At 41.4% G+C, this 22,504-nt stretch overlaps 1 protein-coding gene across 12 annotated transcripts in view; it reads left to right on the top strand.

Moving 5' to 3' along the window:
* The window catches only part of dmd (dystrophin), a 1,663,772-nt gene that overhangs the window by 1,387,671 nt on the left and 253,597 nt on the right, over positions 1 to 22,504 (top strand). For all 12 annotated transcript variants that reach the window (XM_033033201.1, XM_033033203.1, XM_033033205.1 and 9 more), the window contains one exon: positions 3,664 to 3,853. In XM_033033201.1, coding sequence (XP_032889092.1) covers positions 3,664 to 3,853 — 190 coding nt within the window. The remainder of the gene's footprint in view (positions 1 to 3,663; positions 3,854 to 22,504) is intronic.

The following is a 22,504-nucleotide window of genomic DNA, read 5'->3' as shown; positions in this document are numbered from 1 at the left end:
ATATGTTTGTCAGGTTTTCCATTCAATCATCAAGGTGCAGGTCATCCTGAAAAACCCCGGGCATCCCCTCCATGTAATTCTGGAGAGTCAAAAGAGCACTCGGAACAACAACCGGCTCCTCTCCCTGCCCCGTAGAACGGAGCGGTTCAGGAGATCCTTCACCCCTGCAGCCATTAGATTTTATAATTCGGACCGCTAGGCTGTAGGGGGATGCATTTTGCAATTTTTAATTGTTCATTGTTAATTATTGGTATTTTTAAGTATTGCTCTCAGGTAGTGTCCACATTGTATTCTATGTATTTTCTGTCTGCGTTCGTTTTGAATCTGTGGGTTTGTTGGTTGGGGGCTTCTGGACATCTGAATTTCCCTGAGGGGATCAATAAAGTAATTATTATTATTATTATTATTATTATTATTATTATTATTATTATTATTATTATTATTATTATTATTATTATTATTATTATTATTATTATTATTATTATTATTATTATCTCAAAGTAATTCTTGCACTGTGATTTGTGAGATTTGAGTTCCCTTACATTACAGCGGAGACAAAAAACAAAGTTGGTTTGAAACCAATGGGATGTTTCAAGGTCACAAAAGGGGAAGTTGACTTGGCTTCCACAGCCATCTGTGGCGATGAATTTCATAGATTCACCATCCTATGGCTAAATAAATTCTTCCTCATCTCTGTACTGAAGGTGTGTCCTTTTATTCTGAGCTTGTGTACTCGGACCTCCCACTACTGGAAACGTCCTCTGCACATCCACTCGATCTAGTCGAGGCATGTAAAATAACAGGAATAAGAAAGAAATTAGATGAGTTTTCCAGTGGGAAAATGTGAACATTACTTTCAAAGGAACTCATCTCAAAGATGCTCCAGGTTAATCACCCATTGCTTAATTCAATGATTATTGACATCCATCTGACAGCAACATGTCTCTGGTGTTGGCAAAATCAATACCCTCAAGTCCCACCAAGGATATGGAATCATAAGGAAGTAATTCAGCAGGCCAGGCAGCAACTGTGGGGGAAATTGATGATGACTTTTTGAATCAAGATCCTTTTTGGAATCAACAGGTGAAAATGCTAAACTTGTTTGCTGGTAAATCAAATTTCAGGCAGGAATCAATTGCAAAAAAAACCTTAATTGGAGAACGTCATACCTTACTCAAAGTAAAGCAGAAAATGTTGGAAACATTCAGCAAGCCAGACAGCATTTGTGGAAAGAGAAGACAATGTGCTGTTTCAAGCCCAGAACATTCTCTTTCCATAGATGTTGCTTGACCAGCTGAGTGAATCCAGTATTATAATTTCAGATTTCCAGCATCTGCAGTTTTATTTATATTTCAAATCCTTTCCTAACCTTTTTTAAACAAGACAAGACTGAATTTGACTCTGGCCATATTGGGGCAGCAATGGTGGTGCAGCGGTAGAGTTGCTGCCTTACAGTGCCGGAGACCCGGGTTCAATCCTGACTACGGGTGCTGTCTGTACAGAGTTTGTACGTTCTCCCTATGACCGCGTGGGTTTCCCCGGGTGCTCCGATTTCCTCCCACCCTCCAAAGACGTACAGGTTTATAGGTTAATTGGCTTCAGTAAAAATTATAAATTGTCCCAAGTGTGACACGATTTGGTTGCCGCTGCTCTCTCTTCACACTGTGTTTTTGATTTTCTGTTTTTGGATTGAATTCTGTTTTTAATTTGTGTCATTGTGATGTCTTTAATTACTTGTTTTACTCCGATTATATGTTTTTATTCCGATTACTATGTAAGGTGTCCTTGAGATTTTGTATGAAAGGCGCCCATTAAATATAAAATTTATTATTATTATTAAGTGTGCAGGATAGTGCTCGTGTGCAGGGATCGCTGATTGGTGCCGACTCGGTGGGCCAAAGGGCCTGTTTCCACACTGTATCTCCAAACTAAACTACCTGTATATAGTCTTGGCCAGAATTGTCCAACCAACTTTCTGTTGGATTTTATATTTTGAGATTAAAATGGGAATCAGCACTGACAATATTAACTTTTGGCTAAATATTTCTGTAATAAAAGAGCGTTCATGTCACAATTTGAATCATCATTGCTGTTGATAATTGAATTGAATTAGTTTCACATCACTTCACAAAAGCAAACAGAAAGAAAATGGACGATGTAATTGCTACACAGAAGTCTTATTCACTGATATTATCTGCAAGTTTTAAAGTCTGCTGCATTGTCCTTTTACATTTGCAAAGAGCGTTACCTTATTTCCAGCTCCCACTGATATAATAAAGGAATAGTCTGTCCCTTATGCCTCTGGGATTCTTAGTAAACTTGCTGCCTCTAGTTCTGACTGTGTCAGTGCTTACCAGCAGCACAGAGCAGCCTATAATCCTGGAAACTGGATGTCGCTGTTCTTTTCACATTAGCAGCAGGAGTTTCCCCAGCACACTGTCCCTCTGACAGCTGTACCTAGAGTTATGGTTGAAACATTGCTTGATCGTACAAAATGAATTTCCATTGCACTTCCAGGCTAGTCGTGCTGGTTCTGAAGAAACTTCTGGCCCCTCTTGTGCACAGAGTGATTGAAATATATTGTTGGGCTTTTCATACATACAATTCAGATGTTTTTAATCAGTGTGCAGACTGATTGAATGATAATAAACAATGCAGATTGAAGGTTGGTTGCCTCTCATATTCCACTGGAAGGTTGCCTTCAGTATAATTAGCTGGAACTCATTGTACATCATCTTACAATGTGAGAAATACCATTTAACTAAGAAAAGCACGGAGATAATTTATTTCATGATCTCATTGTTTTGTTTCAATCAATCTGTTTATTTCAACTGAATATTTTGCACAAAGACATTTTGCATAATTCTCCTTGTACATCCAAATGCACCAATTACTGAAGAAATCTTCATTTATTTTTCACTTTCAAACCAGGATTTCCAAACTTGTTATCAAATATTTTTGTGTCACCGTTGCTGCCTGACCCTCTGAGTCCATCCAGCACATTGTGGTTTAGAAATAACTCATCCCGAATGATAATCTTGGACTTTTGTTAAAGTCATCAAGTGGGTCAAAGACAGGTGTATAAAAAAACCTTTTGAATGTCAAGTCAAGACAAGAGTCAAGAGAGTTTATTGTCATGTGTCCCAGATAGGATAATGAAATTCTTGCTTACTGCAGCACAGCAGAATATTGCAGGCATAAATACAGAACAGATGTAATTAGACCATATATATACACATAAAAAAACTGATAAAGTGCAATAGGCTGTTATAGTTCAGAGTTTGTTTGAAGTTGTGTTTAATAGTCTGATGGCTGTGGGGAAGAAGTCCCCATAGCCATCAGTATGTGTCCAGTTACCTTTGGAATTGCATGAGATTCTGAGGCGTAGCCCTGAAGTCATGCACTCCGCACAGATTTTTCTACATATCTTAATAATGTGATGTATAATAACTTCCAAATGCTTAAACCTAATTAACGGACTAATATGGGTTAAGTTTGTGTGATGGCAAATTCCCATGATATTTGAATTTGTGACAATTACTAGCTCATTCTTCTAATCCTCCGTTTAAGGTGTTAGTTCATAATTGGACACAAAGGCAGTATTTGTGAAATTGCTACGCTAATGACGGTTACTAATGTGTGTGAAAATCAATGGTTCCACAGGGCCAGTGAGAGGGAGACTGCGGTGGAAGCGGCGCTCAGATTGCTGCAGCAGTACTACCTGGATTTGGACAAATTCCGGGCCTGGCTCACAGAAGCAGAGACCACTGCCAATGTCTTGCAGGATGCCACCTATAAAGAGAGGCTGTTGGACAACACCCAGCTGGTTCAGGAGCTGACAAAACAATGGCAGGTACATGTGGTGGAGTTTTTTTTATTTTCCAGTGCATTCGTATAATAATCATTGTCCATGTTAAACAGCCCCATCATTGGCAGAGCTTGAATGGGGTTTTGTCATTAAGATCAGCATTGTTTCACTGAATTTATCTTTACTTAATAACAAAAGGTATCACTCAGAGTGCATACCGTTTTTAAACCTTGATAAGCTGTGGGAATCTTTATTTGGCCAACCCATATTTGGGCCCCATATCTGAGGAAGGATGTGTTGCCTCTGGACAGGGTCCAGAGGAGGTTTACAAGAATGATTCCAGGAATGAGTGGGTTAGCATATGATAATCGTTTGACAGCACTAGGCCTCTACCTGCTGTAGTTTAGAAGGTCGAGGGGGGACCTCATTGAAACTTACAGAATAATGAAAAGCATAGATAGAGTGGATGTGGAAAGGGTGTTTCCACTGGTGGGAGAGTCCAGGACTAGAGGACAAAACCTCAGAATTAAAGGGTGCTCTTTTGGAAAGGAGGTGAGTCAGAACCTTTTTAGTCAGAGGGTAGTTGATCTGTGGAACTAATTGCCACAGAGGGCTGTGGAGACCAAGTCAGTAGATATTTTTAAGGCAGAGATAGACAAATTCTTGATTAGAATGATTGTCGGGAGAAGGCAGGAAAATGGGATTAGGAGGCAGAGATCAGCCGTGATTGAATGGTGGAGTAAACTCGATAGGCCGAATGGCCTGATTCTACTCCTATAACTTGTGAACCCAGGCTTTTAAGCTCTCTCAAGTGAATTAAACTTTTTTTACATTGATGAGATAAATTTTTTAAACATTGATGAGAAAGCTGATATGCTTTTGTGTGTGATATGCGGTTGTGTGAAAGGGCTATGCATTGTACCGCAAGTTGCTGACTTTTTATTATGAAGCCTCAGAAGCACTTTGTTAAGGGAACTGCTGAATCCCTGGATTTAAAATTAATGGTGTTATTTACCTGAACAATAATGTGAGGTTAAATCAGGCCCAGAAGCAGATATTTAATCAGTTAATTATAGCAATACCTCTGCATGCTGTTTTCTGGGAATGCCAGCTGCAAAAAGAAAAATTGGTTAATACTGGGAGCAATTCCATGACAAATGAACTCTTAAAACTGTGTCCCACGCACTCAAACATACTTATCCAAAATGAGATGTAATTCAATTCCTGTAACGATGGGTCGAGTAGCAATTTCCAAACAAATCTCAGATTCTAAAGACTTTTTGTCATTTTCTGAGAACTACCGATCAAATCCACGATAAATTGTTGTGAAAATTAAGTTTGTGCTGCACAGATTGCAAGAGGTGTCATCTTTCATAAATTAATACAGTGCTGTTGGAACCTCTGATGATGTGTTCTCTGCTGACATGCATCTTATCTCCAGTTTTTGCTTAGCGGTATAGAGACAATTAAATAATGGACCATAGTGCGTAGCTCCAGCAAGTTTCAAGAACTGAAGAGATAAAGAAATAAATTAAGAAATATTGATTAATGACTCGAATGTAGACACAAAATGCTGGAGTAACTCAGCGGGACAGGCAGCATCTCTGGAGAGAAGGAATGGGTGACGTTTTGGGTCGAGACCCTTCTTTGACCCAAAACATCACCCAGAGATGCTGCTGCCTGTCCCGCTGAGTTCCCTCAGCAGTTTGTGTCTACCTTTGATTTAAACCAGCATCTGCAGTTATTCCCTACACATTGATTAATGACTCGGCAAGCTCAAGTTTTAAATAAAGAAGAATGGAGAAGTGGGAAGGAATGCGAGCTTCAAGCTCTGACAAGAACAAAGAAACTTGTGAATTCAGATGCAAATCTAAAGAGCTCCTGATCACAGCAGCAATCAGAAAGAGAGAGAGATAAGCAATTCTGAAAGTTGGAGAAAAATCATAGATATGGGCAGATGAAAAATTTAATTATTTTTAATATCCAGACTTAATTCCTGATAATACAAAAAGACAAATTGGGAAGTCTCCGGCATCATTGAATGGTGAAAAGTGTTGAAGGGAAGAACGTACTTTGGCACGAAAGAGCTAAGGGAGGAATGTAGTTATGCCATTTATTGTAGAGTTTTTAGTTTAAGTTTATAGTGAAAGAGCATGGAAACAGGTCCTTCGGCCCACCGAGTCCATGTCGACCATTGATCACCTGTTCATACTAGTTCTATCTTATCTCACTTTCACTCTCACTCCCTGCACACTGGGAACAATTTATGGAGGGCGGTAAACCTATAAACCCGCACGTCTTTAGTTAGTTTTGTTTATTGTCACGTGTACCGAGGTATAGTGAAAAGCTTTTTGTTGCGTGCTAACCAGTTAGCGGAAATACATCTTTGGGATGCGAGAGGAAACTGAAGCACCCGGAGGAAATTTACATAGTCACAGGGAGAACATGCAAACCTCACACAGACAGCACTCATCATTAGTATCGAATCCTGGCCTCTGGCCTGTGAGGTGCTGCACCACCATAGTTATGTCTATGGCAACAACCAATTTCACTAAGTTTATTTAACAATCAAAGTCAAAGAAAGAGTTTATTGCTTCCATGTATTAGTGTCAAGGTTTTGAAGCTCTGAAAGAAATATTTTCTATGCCTCGATGAAAAGTCTGAAACATATGCAGGGATTTAATCATTTCAATCCTGGAGGGCTGTCGAGGCATAATCTGAGGGTGTGCATGTGGATGGATATGAATGAACTGAGAGGGGCACAATCAGAAAAAGATAGAAGTGTTTGGATGATGAATGGAGCTGATTTTTTTCATTACTGGGATTTAATTGCAAGTTGGGTCAGCATTGGGAACTAAATATATCATCCTGTAGAACCTTCAAGAAAAATTGTAAACTGGGGAATAGCCTTTGCAATTTGGATAATATCGCATCGTTGATGAAAGAAGAGCCTTGTATCCTGGACATCATTTAAATTAGGTACAGGAACAGGACACAATTGTCAAAAGCTGAATAATAGTAATGAGAAAAATAATGACTCTAAGGTATTGTACTAATACTTCAAGCGGACTCCCACTGAAGACTAACAAATTCCCAGAACCAGATGGTTGTCATCCCAAAGTTTGAAAGGAAAAATGAGAGAATAGTGTTTAGTTTTGTTTAGAGATATAGCACGGAAACAGGCCCTTTGTTCCACCGAGTGCACGCCACCAGCGATCCTCGCAGACTAACACTATCCTACATGCACTAGGAACAATTTACAAGTATACCAAGCAAATTAGCCTACAAACCTGTACGTCTTTGGCGTGTGAGAGGAAACTCACGCAGGCTCCCAGAGAAAACCCACGCAGGCCACGGCGAGAACGTACGAACTCCATACAGACAAGCACCCACAGTCAGGATTGAACCCGGGACACTGACGCTGTAAGGGAGCATCTCTACCACCCAGGACAGAAAGGTCAGTATGGGAATAGGAGGAGGAGTTAAAGTATTTACCAACTGGGAGATTACGTAGGCATGGGCCGCCTGTATTGAGGTTACTTATTGTGCCTGCAGAAGGCATTGTGATAAAACATTAATTACGGACGAATAGCAGTTGTTGGGGTTATGGAATTTAAGATAATTTACTGACTTATCTAAATAATTGGCTGAGTGGCAGAACAAGGAGAGTAGACATAAGGGGTAAATACTCCGTGTGACAAGGTGTAACTGGTGTGGTCTCGAAAGGATCTCATTATGCTGTTTATAAAGGAATTAAAAATCAGGATAAAAAGCCAAGTTTACTAATGAGATAGAGGTTAATGACTTTGTAAACATTCTCAGATGAATGTTTTAAATTACAATAGGCTTAATTATTTGAACAAGATGGCAGCAAAGAAATTTAAGACTGAGGTTATCCCTTTCAGACCTAAAATAGATAAAACCATGTACTTTCTCAGTGCTGAAAAAAAGACCAGAGACACAAAGGTACATCGATCAATGCAATACCATAGATAATTGCAGAACATAATTATAAAGAGATGGAAGAAGGGTCTCGACACAAAACGTCACCTATTCCTTCTCTCCAGAGAATAGGAGCAGAATTAAGCCATTTGGCCCATCTAACCTGCTCCGCCATTCAATCATGGCAGATTCTACTAATCAAGAGTCTATCTATCTCTGCCTTAAATATATCCACTGACTTGGCCTCCGCAACCTTCTGTGGCAATGAATTCCACAGATTCACCACTTCCTGACTAAAGAAATTCCTCCTCATCTCCTTCCAAAAAGAACGTCCTTTAATTCTGAGGCTATGACCTCTAGTCCTAGACTCTCCCACGAGTGAAAACATCCTCTCCGCATCCACTCTATCCAAGCCTTTCACTATTCTGCACTTTTCAATAGGTCCCCCCTCATTCTTCTAAACTCCAGCGAGTACAGGCCCAGTGCCGTCACATGCTCTTTGTTTAAACTTTTCCCGATTTTCTGGGTTTGCCTCCAAATCTTTTTTACCCATGAGACTCATTCATTGTACAAGACTGCACCCTCATCATTTCAATGTGTATCTTCAGTCCACTGAACTCCAAGCTTTGGACTGATCTCCAGTAACCTCTCTCACTCTCCTACTTTCAGGGTCAAGAATATGCAATCAGATTTCTAATTTCCTTCTCTTACCACCCAGGGTGGCAAACGACCTTTCCAGATGAAGCAGTGATTCACTTGCACCTCCTCCAGTCCAGTGTACTGCAGTCGGTGTTCAGATGTGGTCCTCTCTGCATTGGAGAACTCATTTGCATGTTGCATGAGGCATAGCGGAGCATCTGCATTCACCTGAGTTTCCCTTCACCTGCCACTTTAATTAATTTCACTCTCTCTCGGACTATCACTTTGTGTTCTACTCCCTGTCACTGTGAGGTCCAATTTGTAGAGTCATGCAGCACGGATACAGGCACTTTGGTCAAACGTACCCATGCCGACCAAGACACCCCATCTACCCTACTCCCACCTGCCCGCATTTGGCCCACATTGGGCCAATATCCCTCTAAACCTTTCCTATCCATGTGTGTAATAATAATAATAATAAATTTTATTTGTGGGCGCCTTTCAAAAGTCTCAAGGACACCTTACAGAATTTAACAAGAGTAAAAAAACATATAATCGGAGTAAAATAAATAATAAAGACATCACCAATACACAAAGTAAAGACAGAATTCGATCCAAAGACAAAAAAATCAAAAACACAATGTGAAGAGAGAGCAGCGGCAGCTAAACCGCGCCAGCGTACACTCTCCCTTCCGACAGGTGTACAGATTCACCATCCTCTGACTAAAGAAACTCCTTCTTATCTCCTTTCTTAAGATACGTCCTTTTATTCTGAGGCTGTGGCCTCTGGTCCTAGACTCTCCCACTCGTTGAAACATTCTCCACCTTCTCACTATCCAGGCCTTTCACTATTCAGTAAGTTTTAATGAGGTTCCCCCTCATCCCTCTAAACTCCAGCAAGTACAGGTCCAGTGCCTTCAAATACTCAGAGAGGTCCTTTGGATGTTAACACTGTATTGAGATATGTTTCCTCTTTGCGTTATAGTTTAAGTACAGATCCTCCTTTACTGTCATAACATCGAAAGTACAATTGATTGAAAGTGTTCAAAACTGTTGGCAGATGAGAGATGAAGCACAGGCAGCCACTGAGGCAATGCGAAGATGTGGGAGAGGATCATGCTTCACACTGTGTCAGCATGTCCACATTAGCTGGAGATTGTACAACGTCCTTCCTCCTATAGCCTCAACCTTGCCTCTCTGGCGGCATTCCACAGTACAAATCATCACAGAGTAAATAAAAGTAAAGGGGAAATGGTTAAGAACATTCCCAAGCAGTTAAGCATTGCCAACACACGAATGTGACAAGTACGACTGCATTCTTTTGGATGCTTGGTCAGGTGCAGCTTTCTACTCAGCCTCTGCATTGGGTAATTGAGATTGTGGTGACAGCTACAGGCTTTTGATAACCAGCTGAGAATGTAAAATCCAATGCACTGTGACACTGTGCCACTAGTGGGCTGCCTGTGGAATACCTCGGGCTGTCTCGCTCTTGAAATAAGGCTCGGGAGAGAGGGATCAAAAATTATTGATTACCAAGGTGACTTCGCTTTTGTTTTGTACTCAGCAGCACCAACTTGCAGTGGAATAATCTGCAATTTCCATCCTGCTATGTGACAATGCCAAATGAAAGATGAGGTTTTGTTAACCAAGCTCAAACATGTTAGAGAAGAAGTCTCAGTGCGAAATGCACGGTATTGCTATGAATGCTTATTGACTTTTACATCCTGCAGCTATTTCGTCAAATGTGAGGAGACCATTGTGGTCAAGATTTTGACTTAAAATTCTTGAAGTTGGCACAAAGGGATCGCCTTCCATTTATTCATTCTAATATACTGCAGCCAGCTGATAAAATATAATCAGCAATATATAAATACCTTGCAATCTGGATTACAGTTGGTCCATTTGGATAGATTTTTAACTTATTAATTTTATTTATTTAGTAATTTATTACTCGTCCCTAATTCCCTGGGAAGGCACTGCCTGCACCACATCAGTCCTCCTGGAGTAGATAGTCCCACACTGCAATGATGATGCATCCATTGATGATGACAAATGCCTCCAACAAACTTAAGTATTCTCCTATTGTTTCTATATTTAAGAGAGAGTTAGATAGAGCTCTAGGGGCTAGTGGAATCAAGGGATGTGGGGAGAAGGCAGGCACGGGTTATTGATTTGGGACGATCAACCATGATCACAATGAATGGCGATGCTGGCTCGAAGGGCCGAATGGCCTCCTCCTGCACCTATTTTCTATGTTTGTGTGAGGCATGACTTCAGCCATTGGGATTCTTCCCTCTGAAGCCCATTCTGTTTATTTAGGGCTTGGTTCTTGGTTACTTGGTCCTCCAAAATATTCCAACTGGAATTTAAACTGGAGGTGGAGAGGCTTCTCTCAGTTACTCTCACATCATTCCCTGGAAATCAGCACTTTGATCCATGTTTGAACTAAGGTTCAGATGTGGTCCATACTAGGCATTGGTGAAATATTTGATCATTTTAAGAAATTGTGATATTGACTAACAACTAATGGATCAAATCAAACTAATTCCATCAAAAATTCCAATCAAGTACTCACTCCAGTCCATGTAATTGGCCATTTAACAAGTCAGCAGCATACAACTGAGATATTTTAATGTTTCAAAATGCATCGATGGTTGTAAGAATTTTCAGAAGGAAGCTGGTGTAACCTTTACCCAGTGTAGACCGTTCACAAAAGAATGACAGGTCTGGAATGCAGCATTCTGCAATCCTGATTTGCACTATGCACCGTTTGGAAATCTGAGCAAGATTTTTCATTGTCCCTGTACCTCACCATGCCCGTGCCTATAACAATAAACTCGATGTCTGGATTGTGCACTTGGTCTCTTCTAGGTTCGCCCAATCTGCTCTGATTCCAGATAACTGAGGTTATTCCTCGCCCCTCTCCCATCAGGCAAAGTGTGAAAACGCACACTGCCAGGCTCGGACAGTTTCTTCCCAGCTGGTATCAGGCAACTTGAATCATCCTACCACAACCAGAGAGCAATCCTGAGCAACTATCTACCTCATTGGTGACCCTCGGACTATCCTTGATCGGAATTTGCTAGCTTTACCTGGCACTAAACATTATTCCCTTATCATGTGTCTATATACAGAAAATGGCTCCATTGTAATCATGGATTGTTTTTCCGCTGACTGTATATCATGGAATAAAAGCTTTTCACTGTTCATCGGTACACGTGACAATAAACTAAACTATAATAAACTAAACTAAGCTACAACTGGTGCACCAGGGGTGATCTAAATTCAAAGTCTGGAAGGGGAAAATAGTTCCACAATTTAGTCTTGTGAAAACAAAGATGGTTATTATCATGACATTGCTGGCAGTGCAATCAAAATAAATTCCTTCTCACCCACTGCTTTAGCATAATGGACTTTCTGAACAACAGAAAGGAAGGTGGCAGTAGGGAGAAGACACTTTCCAATTTATTCTCGTTCTGTTTATTTGTGTGCTATGCCAATCATTTACACTGCACATTAATGCCAGGTCCCAATATAATACTGGATGTGTAGGAAGGAACTGCAGATGCTGGTTTAAATCAAAGATAGACACAAAAAACTAGAGTAACTCAGTGGCACAGGCAGCATCTCTGGAGAGAAGGAATGGGTGATGTTCAGACCACTCAACTTCAGACCACTCAACTTCAGAATACTGCATGACTTCTTCCAGCTAGACTTGCGGACTCTTCATTACCATTCTGGTAGTCAGGTCTACATTACTTGCTGGTAGTCAGATCTACCTATAAGCATGGCTGACGATCCCAATATAGATTTTGTTGACAAAGAGGAACAATATTTGCAAAAATGCCCATGCATTGTTTGTTAGAGTGGCCCATGGAAATTCCCATATTGGGTACGAGGAGCCTGAAGAAATCTAGCCTTATTGTTTCTGGAATTTGAAGATGGAAAAGTGGGAATGAAAGCATCTCCATTCCCTTACAGCGTTTACTGCCTTAGAGACCCGGGTTCGATCCCAACTACAAGTGCTGTCTGTACGGAGTTTGTACGTTCTCCCTGTGACATGTGGGGGTTTTCTCCAAGATCTTCGGTTTCCCCCCCCCCACACACACAAAAAACATACAGGTTTATAGTGCTGGTGCTCACCTAATGGTTGGCTTGGTAGAAATGTATATTGTCCCTAGTGTGTAGGATAGTATTAATGTGTGGGGATCGCTGGTCAGCGCAGACTTGGTGGGGTGAAGGGCCTGTTTCCATGCTGTATCTTTAAACTAAACTAAATTCTGTGTGAATGTGATGTTGGTTCATTGTCCAAAGAAGAGAATCCAGAGTTGGGATCTGGTGCTCACTTAATGGTTCCCAAACAACCCACTGTCCAGACATTAACAAACTCCTCTGATTCTTCTTGCTTTGGAACCCAGTCAATTGAAACGCTCAACAATAACTCCTTCATCACTACAGATTAAGTTATCTGTGCTAAAGAAAGGCAGAGAATGACCATATAAGTCACATGGACAGTTTGGCCAGAGGAAGACAGCCATTCTGTTTGTTCTTTGTTGCTGTAGTGTGATATGTTATGTGGTTTGATAGGAAATAATGATAACTGGATTGTCAAGTAACTCGCCTGGCAGATCCTCAAAAGAATATGTTAATAAAGGATCATGATCAGATTTAGGGGCAGCATGTTTCATCTCCACGAGATCCACATCATAGCCAAAGACCCAGGTTCGATCCTGACCTCGGGTGCTGTATGTGTGGAGTTTGCATGTTCTCACCATGACTGCGTAGCTTTCATCCGGGTGCACCACTTTTCTCCCATATCCTACAGACGTCTGGTTCGTAGGCTAATTGGCCTCTGTAATTTCCCCCTAACATGTAGGGAGTGGATAAGATAGTGTGAACGGGCGACCGGTGGTCGCTGAGCCAAATGGCCTGTTTCCATGCCGTATCTTTAAACTAAAAACATCCTTAAGTAGTGTCAGATATTTACGGTCAGAGAGATCTTCTCCCATGGTGATGAACCCCTGATGCCTTTGAGACATGGGGATAGAAATCTATGAGTCGCAGCCTTTGTTTTTGTGCATTCTTACACGCTAACCCCTTACTGTTCTGAAGTTGCTGGGAGGGAGAGGTCATCTTGAAATGTTGCCACTGTCAGATAGGGCTTTCCAGGATTTTGACACAGAAAAAATGTGACTTGAAGATGGTGGGCTTGCTACATGTCCATTCTCCTTGGACTTCTTGGTGGTAGGAATCACAGGTTTGGGAGATACTACCGAGGATTTTGGTACTGCCGCATACTGCGACCACTATCCAGCATGACGGACGAAGGAGTGGTTAAGTTGGTGGATAGTTTATCGATCTGCCTTGCCTTGGATGGTGTTGAGCTCTGTGAACGTTGATGAAGCTGCATTCATCCAGGCAGTTGGCAAGTATACCTTCACAATCTGAATTTGTGCCTTTCCAATAGTGGAAAGACTCTAGGGTGCATCACTTGCCATGGGACATGCACCCTTGAGGAGCTCAACAACATTGTGGACAAAGCATTCAAACTATTCACCAGCCTCAACATTTATATCTCCATCACCACACACATTGATCAAAGTGTATGGCATTAACAAAATATTTGGTAGCACCTCACGGGGCCCATGACTTCTTCCACCAAGAATCTCAGGTGGATTGTAATTAATTGGCTGGTATGAATAATTTTCTGGTCAATGGTGGACATCATAATGTTGTTGATGGGGACTTGGTGGCAGATGTTTGTGTTTAGATGCTCTCAGTTGAAATAGTGAAGTATTAGAATCAGAAATTGTATCTTGTGCCTGTTCTTGCATCCACTCAATAATTTGATGAGGTCAATTTTAGGCTTCCACCATTGGGAGCCTAAAATAAAAGCACAAGTCCCCGTGCACATGTAAGTTGGATGGCAACCACTGTGTCAGATTTATCCAGTGGAGGAAAGTTACAGTGAACAGAGTAGGTCACGGACGGGGAGTCAGAGGACGCGCGGCCGGGAACAAAGGAGGATCCGGTGTGGAGGAACCGCTATGAGGGGGAGGGGGGAGCGAACAAAGGTGGGTACCGCCACGAGGGGATGAAAAACAAAGGAGGACCCGACATGAGGGATGGGGAAACGCTGTGAGGGGAGGGGAGAAAATAGACCCCAGTGACAAAATCGACAAAGGAGGACCCGGCATTGGATACTTTGTAAATTTGTTGCCGTCCTTTATGTGGCGACTCTTTGCATACCTTGGTTATGTAAGCAAAACAAAGAATTTCACTGAGATTTGTCACATGTGACAATAAAATATTTATTCATTCATAAGATCCATGGCATTTGTTGGGCCCGATGCAGCAGAAGCAAAATAGTGTGTTTGGGAAACATTTTAACACTTTAATTGTCTGCCATCTTCCTATGGATCCACAAAGGCACATCCAATTTTTGCACTGTTGCTCCCAGCCGCAATAGGTTCTTCTCATTCAGGGCTCTTGTTCTGCTGAAAAAATGTGCACATTTGGATGTCAGATCAGGTCCAGACCAGGTTGGAACTTCTCCAGGAAGTTACTGAGTAGGCAGGCCAAGGACTAATTGTTGTAAACGGTGTTTCTGTGGATTTGCACTACTTGCTGCCAACTTTCGTAATTATCTCAAGGCTCTTTGCACAGGAAACCATACAAAATTTGACCCCCGGGGCACATGGGAAATATTAGAACAGATCAGATGCTTGGCCAAAAGTGGTGCTTCCAGGAAGCTTTCAAAGGTGGATAATTGGGTAGGGAGATGTGGGAAAACCCCAGTCCATTTGTATTGGAGTGATTATATTTGGAGATGATATTGCAAGAGTTAAAACCTCCATGCTTTAGGATTATAGGGGATTTGAGCTGGGGGTGGGTAGAGGGATGGCAAGATTGTGGTGGAATTTGAAAACATGGATACATTTTTTTATATTGATGAGTTTCAGTCGGTGAGCTGAAAGTGAACAGTGCTAAATGCACATTAGAATAGTGACTCCTGAGCTCTGATTGATACAGGTTTAAAGAGAGGACAAGGTGTGAGGCCTGCCAATGTTACGGTGGAATACTCAAGTGTAGTGGTATAAGTGCAGTAAATAAGGGAATCAGAAACCGATGATCTAGGCCGGAGCACAGTTCAGTGATGTTACAGACAAAGAAATAATGGTCTTAATGATGGCACTCATCTATCTTAAAGTTAAGTAGAACTCTTAAATTGCTGAGGATGGACATAAAATGCTGGAGTAACTCAGCGGGTCAGGCAGCGTCTTTGGAGAAAAAGAATAGGTGATGTTTCAGGTCCCGACCCTTCTTCAGACTGAGTCAGGGGAGAGGGAAACTCGTGGTATGAAAAGGTACAGAACAAAGCAGAGGCAGCACCGATGGCCAAGGACCCCACAACGGTCTACATTTGGCTGTGGAGGTGATGATGACGAAAGGATACAAACAGTGAAACTAGCAGGTCAATCAGGGTGGGGAAGGCGGAGAGAGTGGGAAGGATTACTTGAAATTAGAGAGATTAATATTCATACCGCTGGATTGTAAGCTGCCCAAGCGAAATACGAGGTGATGTTCCTCCAATTTGCAATGTGGCCTCACTATGACAGTGGAGGAGACACAGGACAGAAAGATCAGTGTGGGAATGCAAAGGGGAATTAAAGTGTTTGTGAGTTCCTTCACTGGGTTTTATTTTCATTCCCAGCTTCAAGATCCCAGATCCCAGCTTCCGCAGTCTCTTGTGTCTCCTCTTGCGAAATGATCTGATTCTCTTTCGGGCTGGTGCAAGTAAATAGAATAGAATTGGTTAGTGGGGAGTGGAGTTTGGGATCTGGACTGTAAGCCATAGCTTTGTTCTTGTTCATATTTATTGGTAACTACCAAAGTGACATTGACCCATCTCAATTGTTTCACTGCTCTTTTCGATTCTAAGTCCCCCCCCCTGATATTTGCAGAGGCCAAGTGGCAGTTCTTGGACAAATATCTCTGGACCATGGCGCAATCAAACCATTGTCCCCAAGACAATCGCTGATCTCATTTCAGATCTCCACCTCCACCTCCAAACACATCATGCCTACCTCTACCTCTTCCCAAGAACCACCAGTAGTGTTTTCTAGATGGATCCCATTATTTCAGACTGCTCTTGTCCCATTAGTCTGAAGAAGGGTCCCGACACAAAATGTCAACTATCCATGTTCTCCAGAGATGCTGCCTGACCCGCTGAGTTACTCCAGCTCTTGTTTTTTTCTCTCCTCCCGACTGTGACTCGTTTTCCTTGTCCGTCCCTATCTATTTCTCTCCTTGACATCTCTGAAACAGTGTTGTTCAGCAGGGGCAAGAACCCTTGCTTAGTACAGTAGGTGTTGGCATTACATGAGTTGGCGCTAAATTGGCAAAAAAATGACGCTAATAAACCTGGAGCTTGGAAATTTGTTCACTCGTTTAGAATTGGAATGAGAGCATTTGGGCAAATGCTGCCCGCCAAACAATTAGTCCAGCAAATACACACGGTGACATTTAAAGATTTATTTTTCTTCGGTCTGGAGGTGAGACACTTTCAGATGAAGATGGGAATAGCTTGAGATTATTACTGTCTCTACTGCAGCCTGGGAGAAATGTTTTAGTTTGAAGAACTTGTGATAGTTGCACTGCTCTCTCATGTTAAGAATATTTTTCCTTTGGTATCTTCAGTGTAACCTGTGTCATAGCTGAGGTTTAATCTTTCGCATTAAAGAAAGCAGGGCAGTCAAGAGTGTTTTATTGTCATATGTCCCAAAACGGAACAATGGCATTCTTACTTGCAGCAGCACAACAGATATGTAAACCTGGCCACTCTCTAGACACCATAATAAACAACAAAGCATCAATTCAATATATAAAAATCAAACAAACAATAATAGTGCAAAGACAACAACAATACCCCCAAGCCTATGTAGTTCATAGCTTATTTGGAGGTTGTAGTGTTTAATAGCCTGATGGTTGTATGGAAGAAGCTGCTCCTGAACCTGGATGTTACAGTTTTCAGGCTCCTATACTTTCTTCCCGATGGCAGGAGTGAAATGAGAGCGTGGCCAGGGTGGTGTGTTTCATAGTTTTATGACCATTTTAATGTTCTGTTGGATTTTCTGCAATAACTTCTGCTTCCCCCAATAACTGGAAATAATATCCCTTCCCAAATGTAAAGCTATTAAAAAGCTTTTGAAGATTGCTCGGCAAATTTACGTGGTCCCTCTGTAAGGTGAATTCAGGTTAAATTGAAATTTATCTCAGCCATACTTGCATGCGGCATTGTGATGATAAAAACTGTACATGCTTACACCATCTGTCTTCTGCCCCAGCAATCACTATGGTGCCTCTTCAAAGATCAGCCGCCACAGGTTCCACCACGTTGGTTCTGTGCTCTGATTATGTACCGCTGGCAGTGCCACCAAAGATAAAGCTGCCAGGTTCAATATGGTTTGGGAATAATCAGAAGGATTACAGAAGTGTTAGTCTTCTTGACGGCTAGTATTGGGAAAGTGGCAGATTTACAAATTCATTGTCACGAGCTGTAAAGGAATTACACACGTTAGTACACAACAGTATCAACATAAAAAACCGAACAAACTTTTTATTGATATGGTGCTTCTCAGGGTAAAAAGTCTTGAGGATTTGTGCGAGAAATGATTAATGATCGTAGTTGGAGAGTGTCTTTGTAAATGTCATAATGTGAGGTTGGAGGAGGAGGATTGCCTTGGTGAGAATCATCTGGTGATTGGACTTTTATGTCATATTGTCGACATAAATTCATGTTGTGAGGTGAATTACTGCCTTGTCCAAGCATTGTGTTGTGTGCAAATCACGTTAAAGGTGGATTTTGCTTACAGAGTTTCTTCAAATTTGTTTTGAAATGCACTTGTCCATGAGTGCTGCAAATTTGTCTTGTGTCTTTCAACCTGTGCCTGTTCCATTAACTGGTGATTACAAGAGTTTTAATATTCTCCCAGGCATCACCTATCAGTGCCTTCTTGTCAGTGCACATGTAAAAGAGATGAAGGTTGTAGAGGACAAGCAGCGATGGTCTTGTAAAACTACTGACTATTTATTGCAATCCTCTGCATTGTTAATGAATATCTTAGCCCATTTTAAAAATAATATCACTGCAATTACTGCTGTTTCATTCACGGCTTGTTTTGAAACAATCCTGAAACAGTTGAAAGCAATTGAGAGAAACCCTGAGGTCTTGTCTGCTATTGGGGAATATTTTAAATCTATTCCTGCGCTCCTGTCACCCAAAATGCCAACACAGCATTTTTTGGCAAAGAGCCAAGTTAATATTTATACCTGTTAAAACATTTCCTTGGCTAAGGTAAGGAACTAAAATTGTCTGCTGAGGTGCTCATTCCTTGCTTCAAAGTAAGAATGTGTAACAAAAACACGGTTGCATTTAATTTAACACTGGAGCATGGGGGAAAACTTGGAAATAATTCAGAAGGTCTACAGTACAAAGCAGCAGGAGTGAATTTTGAGGAACTTCTGATTGTTTGTGCGCTCCACACTGCACAGTTCATAGAAACATAGAAAAATAGGTGCAGGAGTAGGCCATTCGGCCCATCGAGCCAGCACCGCCATTCAATATGATCATGGCTGATCATCTAAAATCAGTACCCTGTTCCTGCTTTTTCCCCATACCCTTGATTCCTTTAGCCCTAAGAGCTAAATCTAACTCTCTCTTGAAAACATCCAGTGAATTGGCCTCCACTGCCTTCTGTGGCAAAGAATTCCACAGATTCACAACTCTCTGGGTAAAGAAATGTTTCCTCATCTCAGTCCTACATGGCCGACCCCTTATTCTTAAACTGTCCGTCCTGGTTCTCGACTACCCCAATATCGGGAACATTTTTCCTGCATCTAGCCTCTAAAAACCTTTAAATTTTTTATATGTTTCTATAAGATATCCTCTCATCCTTCTAAATTCCAGTGAATACAAGCTCAATCGACTCATTCTTTCATCATATGTCAGTCCCGCCATCCCGGGAATTAACCTGGTGAACCTGCGTTGCAAGAATGTCCTTCCTGAAATTAGGAGACCACTGCAAGAGTCTTGGCATGGGAGTTGGACCTTTGACTTGATACACGAGGGAAGCACAGGAGTCTGGAGACTGAGATGGAAGAAGGGTCTGAGTGGAAGCAGAGAGTAAGGAGGAAGTGTCTTGCGGTGGAAGGGAACTGTTTGAAGAGAGTCAACAATTGTTCAAACTGGGATTCAGGAAAAGTATCCCAAGTAAGAGCAACGTGTGAACTCTTTTTCGTTCAGAAACCAACTGAGTAAATATTGCCCAAAACTCCATAATACACTCATATAGACTTTATCTCTAAAGTCTAATACACTCCATAAATATCACAATACTAAAAATGTAATTTCCCAAAAGACAGGTTGGGAACATAGCAACCACTGCAATGATTCACACATTACAGTTTCCTCCTACATTTCAAAGACGTGGATGTCTGTAGGTTAATTGTCTTCGGTAAAAATTGTAAATTTTCCCTATTGTGTTGGATAGTGCAAATGTGCGGGGATCGCTGGTTGGCACGGACTCGGTGGGCCGAAGGGCCTGTTTCCGCACTGTATCTCGAAACAAACTAAACTAAAATTTGGGATTTAATATTGCAGTAAAGATACTCCACCTCCCATTTGAACTACCGGCACACTGGTCATATCTTGTTGCTTATCTCAGTTGGCAATCAATTCCTGCAGTTGGCTTATTCTGGAAGATGACCCGGCAGAGTCTTTCTTTTAAACTCCTTAAAATAAGTTTGTTTTTATCTGATGTCAGTGTTGACCAAAGCAGTGCTATTCGTTGCAGCAATAAATCACATCTCACCAGGTCCTACTTGCATTTTCACCTCTGTTATTCACAAATGCAAATTTAGATCTGAATGTAATGTGGCTTTATCTGCAGCTCTCTGTCCCCATTGTCACCCATTCGTTTCAATATGTACCTTGTGATTTCTGAAGCCTTGAACAGAGACTATTGATGAAATGTTGCCATCAATTTATGGTGGTGGAATATTTAACTTGAAAGTTTCTGCCGCTAACACACAGGAATATGTTGTTACATGCAAGCAACAAAAAATATATATATTAGTAGGAAGGAACTGCAGATGCTGGTTTAAACCGAAAATAGACACAAAAAGCTGGAGTAACTCACAGCATCTCTGGAGAGAAGGAATGGGTGATGTTTTGGGTCCAGACCAAAACGTCACTCATGCCTTCTCTACAGAGGTGCTGCCTGTCCCGGTGAGTTACTCCATCATTTTGTTTCTATCTTCAAAAAAATATTAGTACATTTTTCTTTCAGATCAATCACTTTAACAAGATTACAATATTGTAGATGCTGCACCAACATTTAATATCATCTTTACCTGCAGTTTGTTGAATTTCCATCACTCATTTGAGGAGAGCTTGGACTTTGGTAGACACTCATCAAATTATCTCAGTGAATCTTATGGCAGCTTTAAGTAATTTGATGATTTTCTGTCAAAACCATTGTATGATTCCTATCATTTCAACCAATCATTCTTGTTTCTTCATTGCTGAGAAGATATCTCTGCCCTGATAATGGACAGTTTGAAGGGTGCAGTGACTGAAATGACTCAGTTTCCCTTCAAAAACACTCTGCAGTTGTTCGATAATTGAATACTCTCGAAGTGCGAGCTTAATAAATATACATTTTGACCCATTCATGTCTACTTCCCTTCTTAATGTTAATGTTGCACAACGTTTGCAGACACTCCAGAATTCTTCATCTGACTCTGGTCATGCTGTCATTAGATTTTCTGAAGATAGACAGTCTGAAGAAAGCGTCTCCACCCGAAACGTCACCCATTCCTTCTCTCCAGAGATGCTACCTGTCCAGCTGAGTTACTCCAGCATTTTGTATCTATCTTCGGTGTAAACCATCGTCTGCAGTTCCTTCCGGCACATTTGATTTTCTGTCTTGTGTTTTTGATAGTTGAAATCTGATAATGACAAAAGAATTCAACCTGAACAACAGCATGCAGATTGATGTGCTATTAATGAATGGAAAGCTCCTGCAAAATGCTTTACAGTTGACATTGCTGTCAAACTAAAGACTACAGGTTGCCTGGAAGAGCATAACATGTATTTCCGATTGTTTTATTATGAAAGCTCTTTGGAAGTTTGCTACGTTGTGTCGATCTCAGCTAGATGCAGAGCCAATTTCAGTGAGGTTAATGAATAATCCTTTAATCCGTTCCTGTCGGGTTACCATAACTGCTGGTGAGCATTCTTGAGTAAGGGTACATCAGATGGAAAGTGTCAGAGTTCAGCATTAGTCTTTGGAAAACCCATCAAGAAATCACATTCAGGGTAACGAGGTGGTACTTCCCCTCTGTGTGAGATCGCCAAAAAGAGGAACAGCTGGTAGAGTTGTTGCCTCACAGCGCGAGAGACTGGTTCGATCCTGACCTCAGGTGCTGTTTGCGTGGAGTTTGCAAATTCTCCCTTGACCGCACAGGTTTCGTTCAGTGCTCTGGCATCCTCCTGCATCCCAAAGGCAGGTTAACTGGCCTCTCTATAAATTGTGTGTCGGCAGTGTTTACATCAAAGGAATAAAGTAGAACTAGTGTGAATGGGTGATCGATGGTCGGCGTGAACTCGTGGCCCAAAGGGCCTGCTTCCATGCAGTATCTTTCAATCAAATAATCAGTCAAGGAGGAATAAAGGGTGACAGATAAGAGAGAAAGCGGGAGAAGTTAAAACTAAGCAGTTGTGTGAGGAAGGCACAAGAAATCTAGCACCATACCTGAGTGAGAAATGGCAGAACGTACTATTTGTTGTGATTTGTTCCCTTTTTCTTGATGTTCTGCCAACATTTATTATGGGAGACCACGATAACTCCAGTAGATATTTGTGGACAGTCAAGTTCTCAGCCGGATGCATGAATGGTAAAGGGAGTGAATGTTGAAGGCGGTACTTCAGATGCCAGTTCAGAAGGCGGTTTTGCCTTTGATTATGTCCTTGAGTGCTAATGGTGCTGCACTCATTCAGGCAGATAGAAATCATTCCATCACTGTCCCGACCTTTGCCTTGTATATCATGGA

Source organism: Amblyraja radiata, chromosome 14 (genome assembly GCF_010909765.2).
Source record: "Amblyraja radiata isolate CabotCenter1 chromosome 14, sAmbRad1.1.pri, whole genome shotgun sequence".
NCBI lineage: Eukaryota > Metazoa > Chordata > Chondrichthyes > Rajiformes > Rajidae > Amblyraja > Amblyraja radiata.
This window is presented reverse-complemented; position numbering and strand designations above follow the sequence as displayed.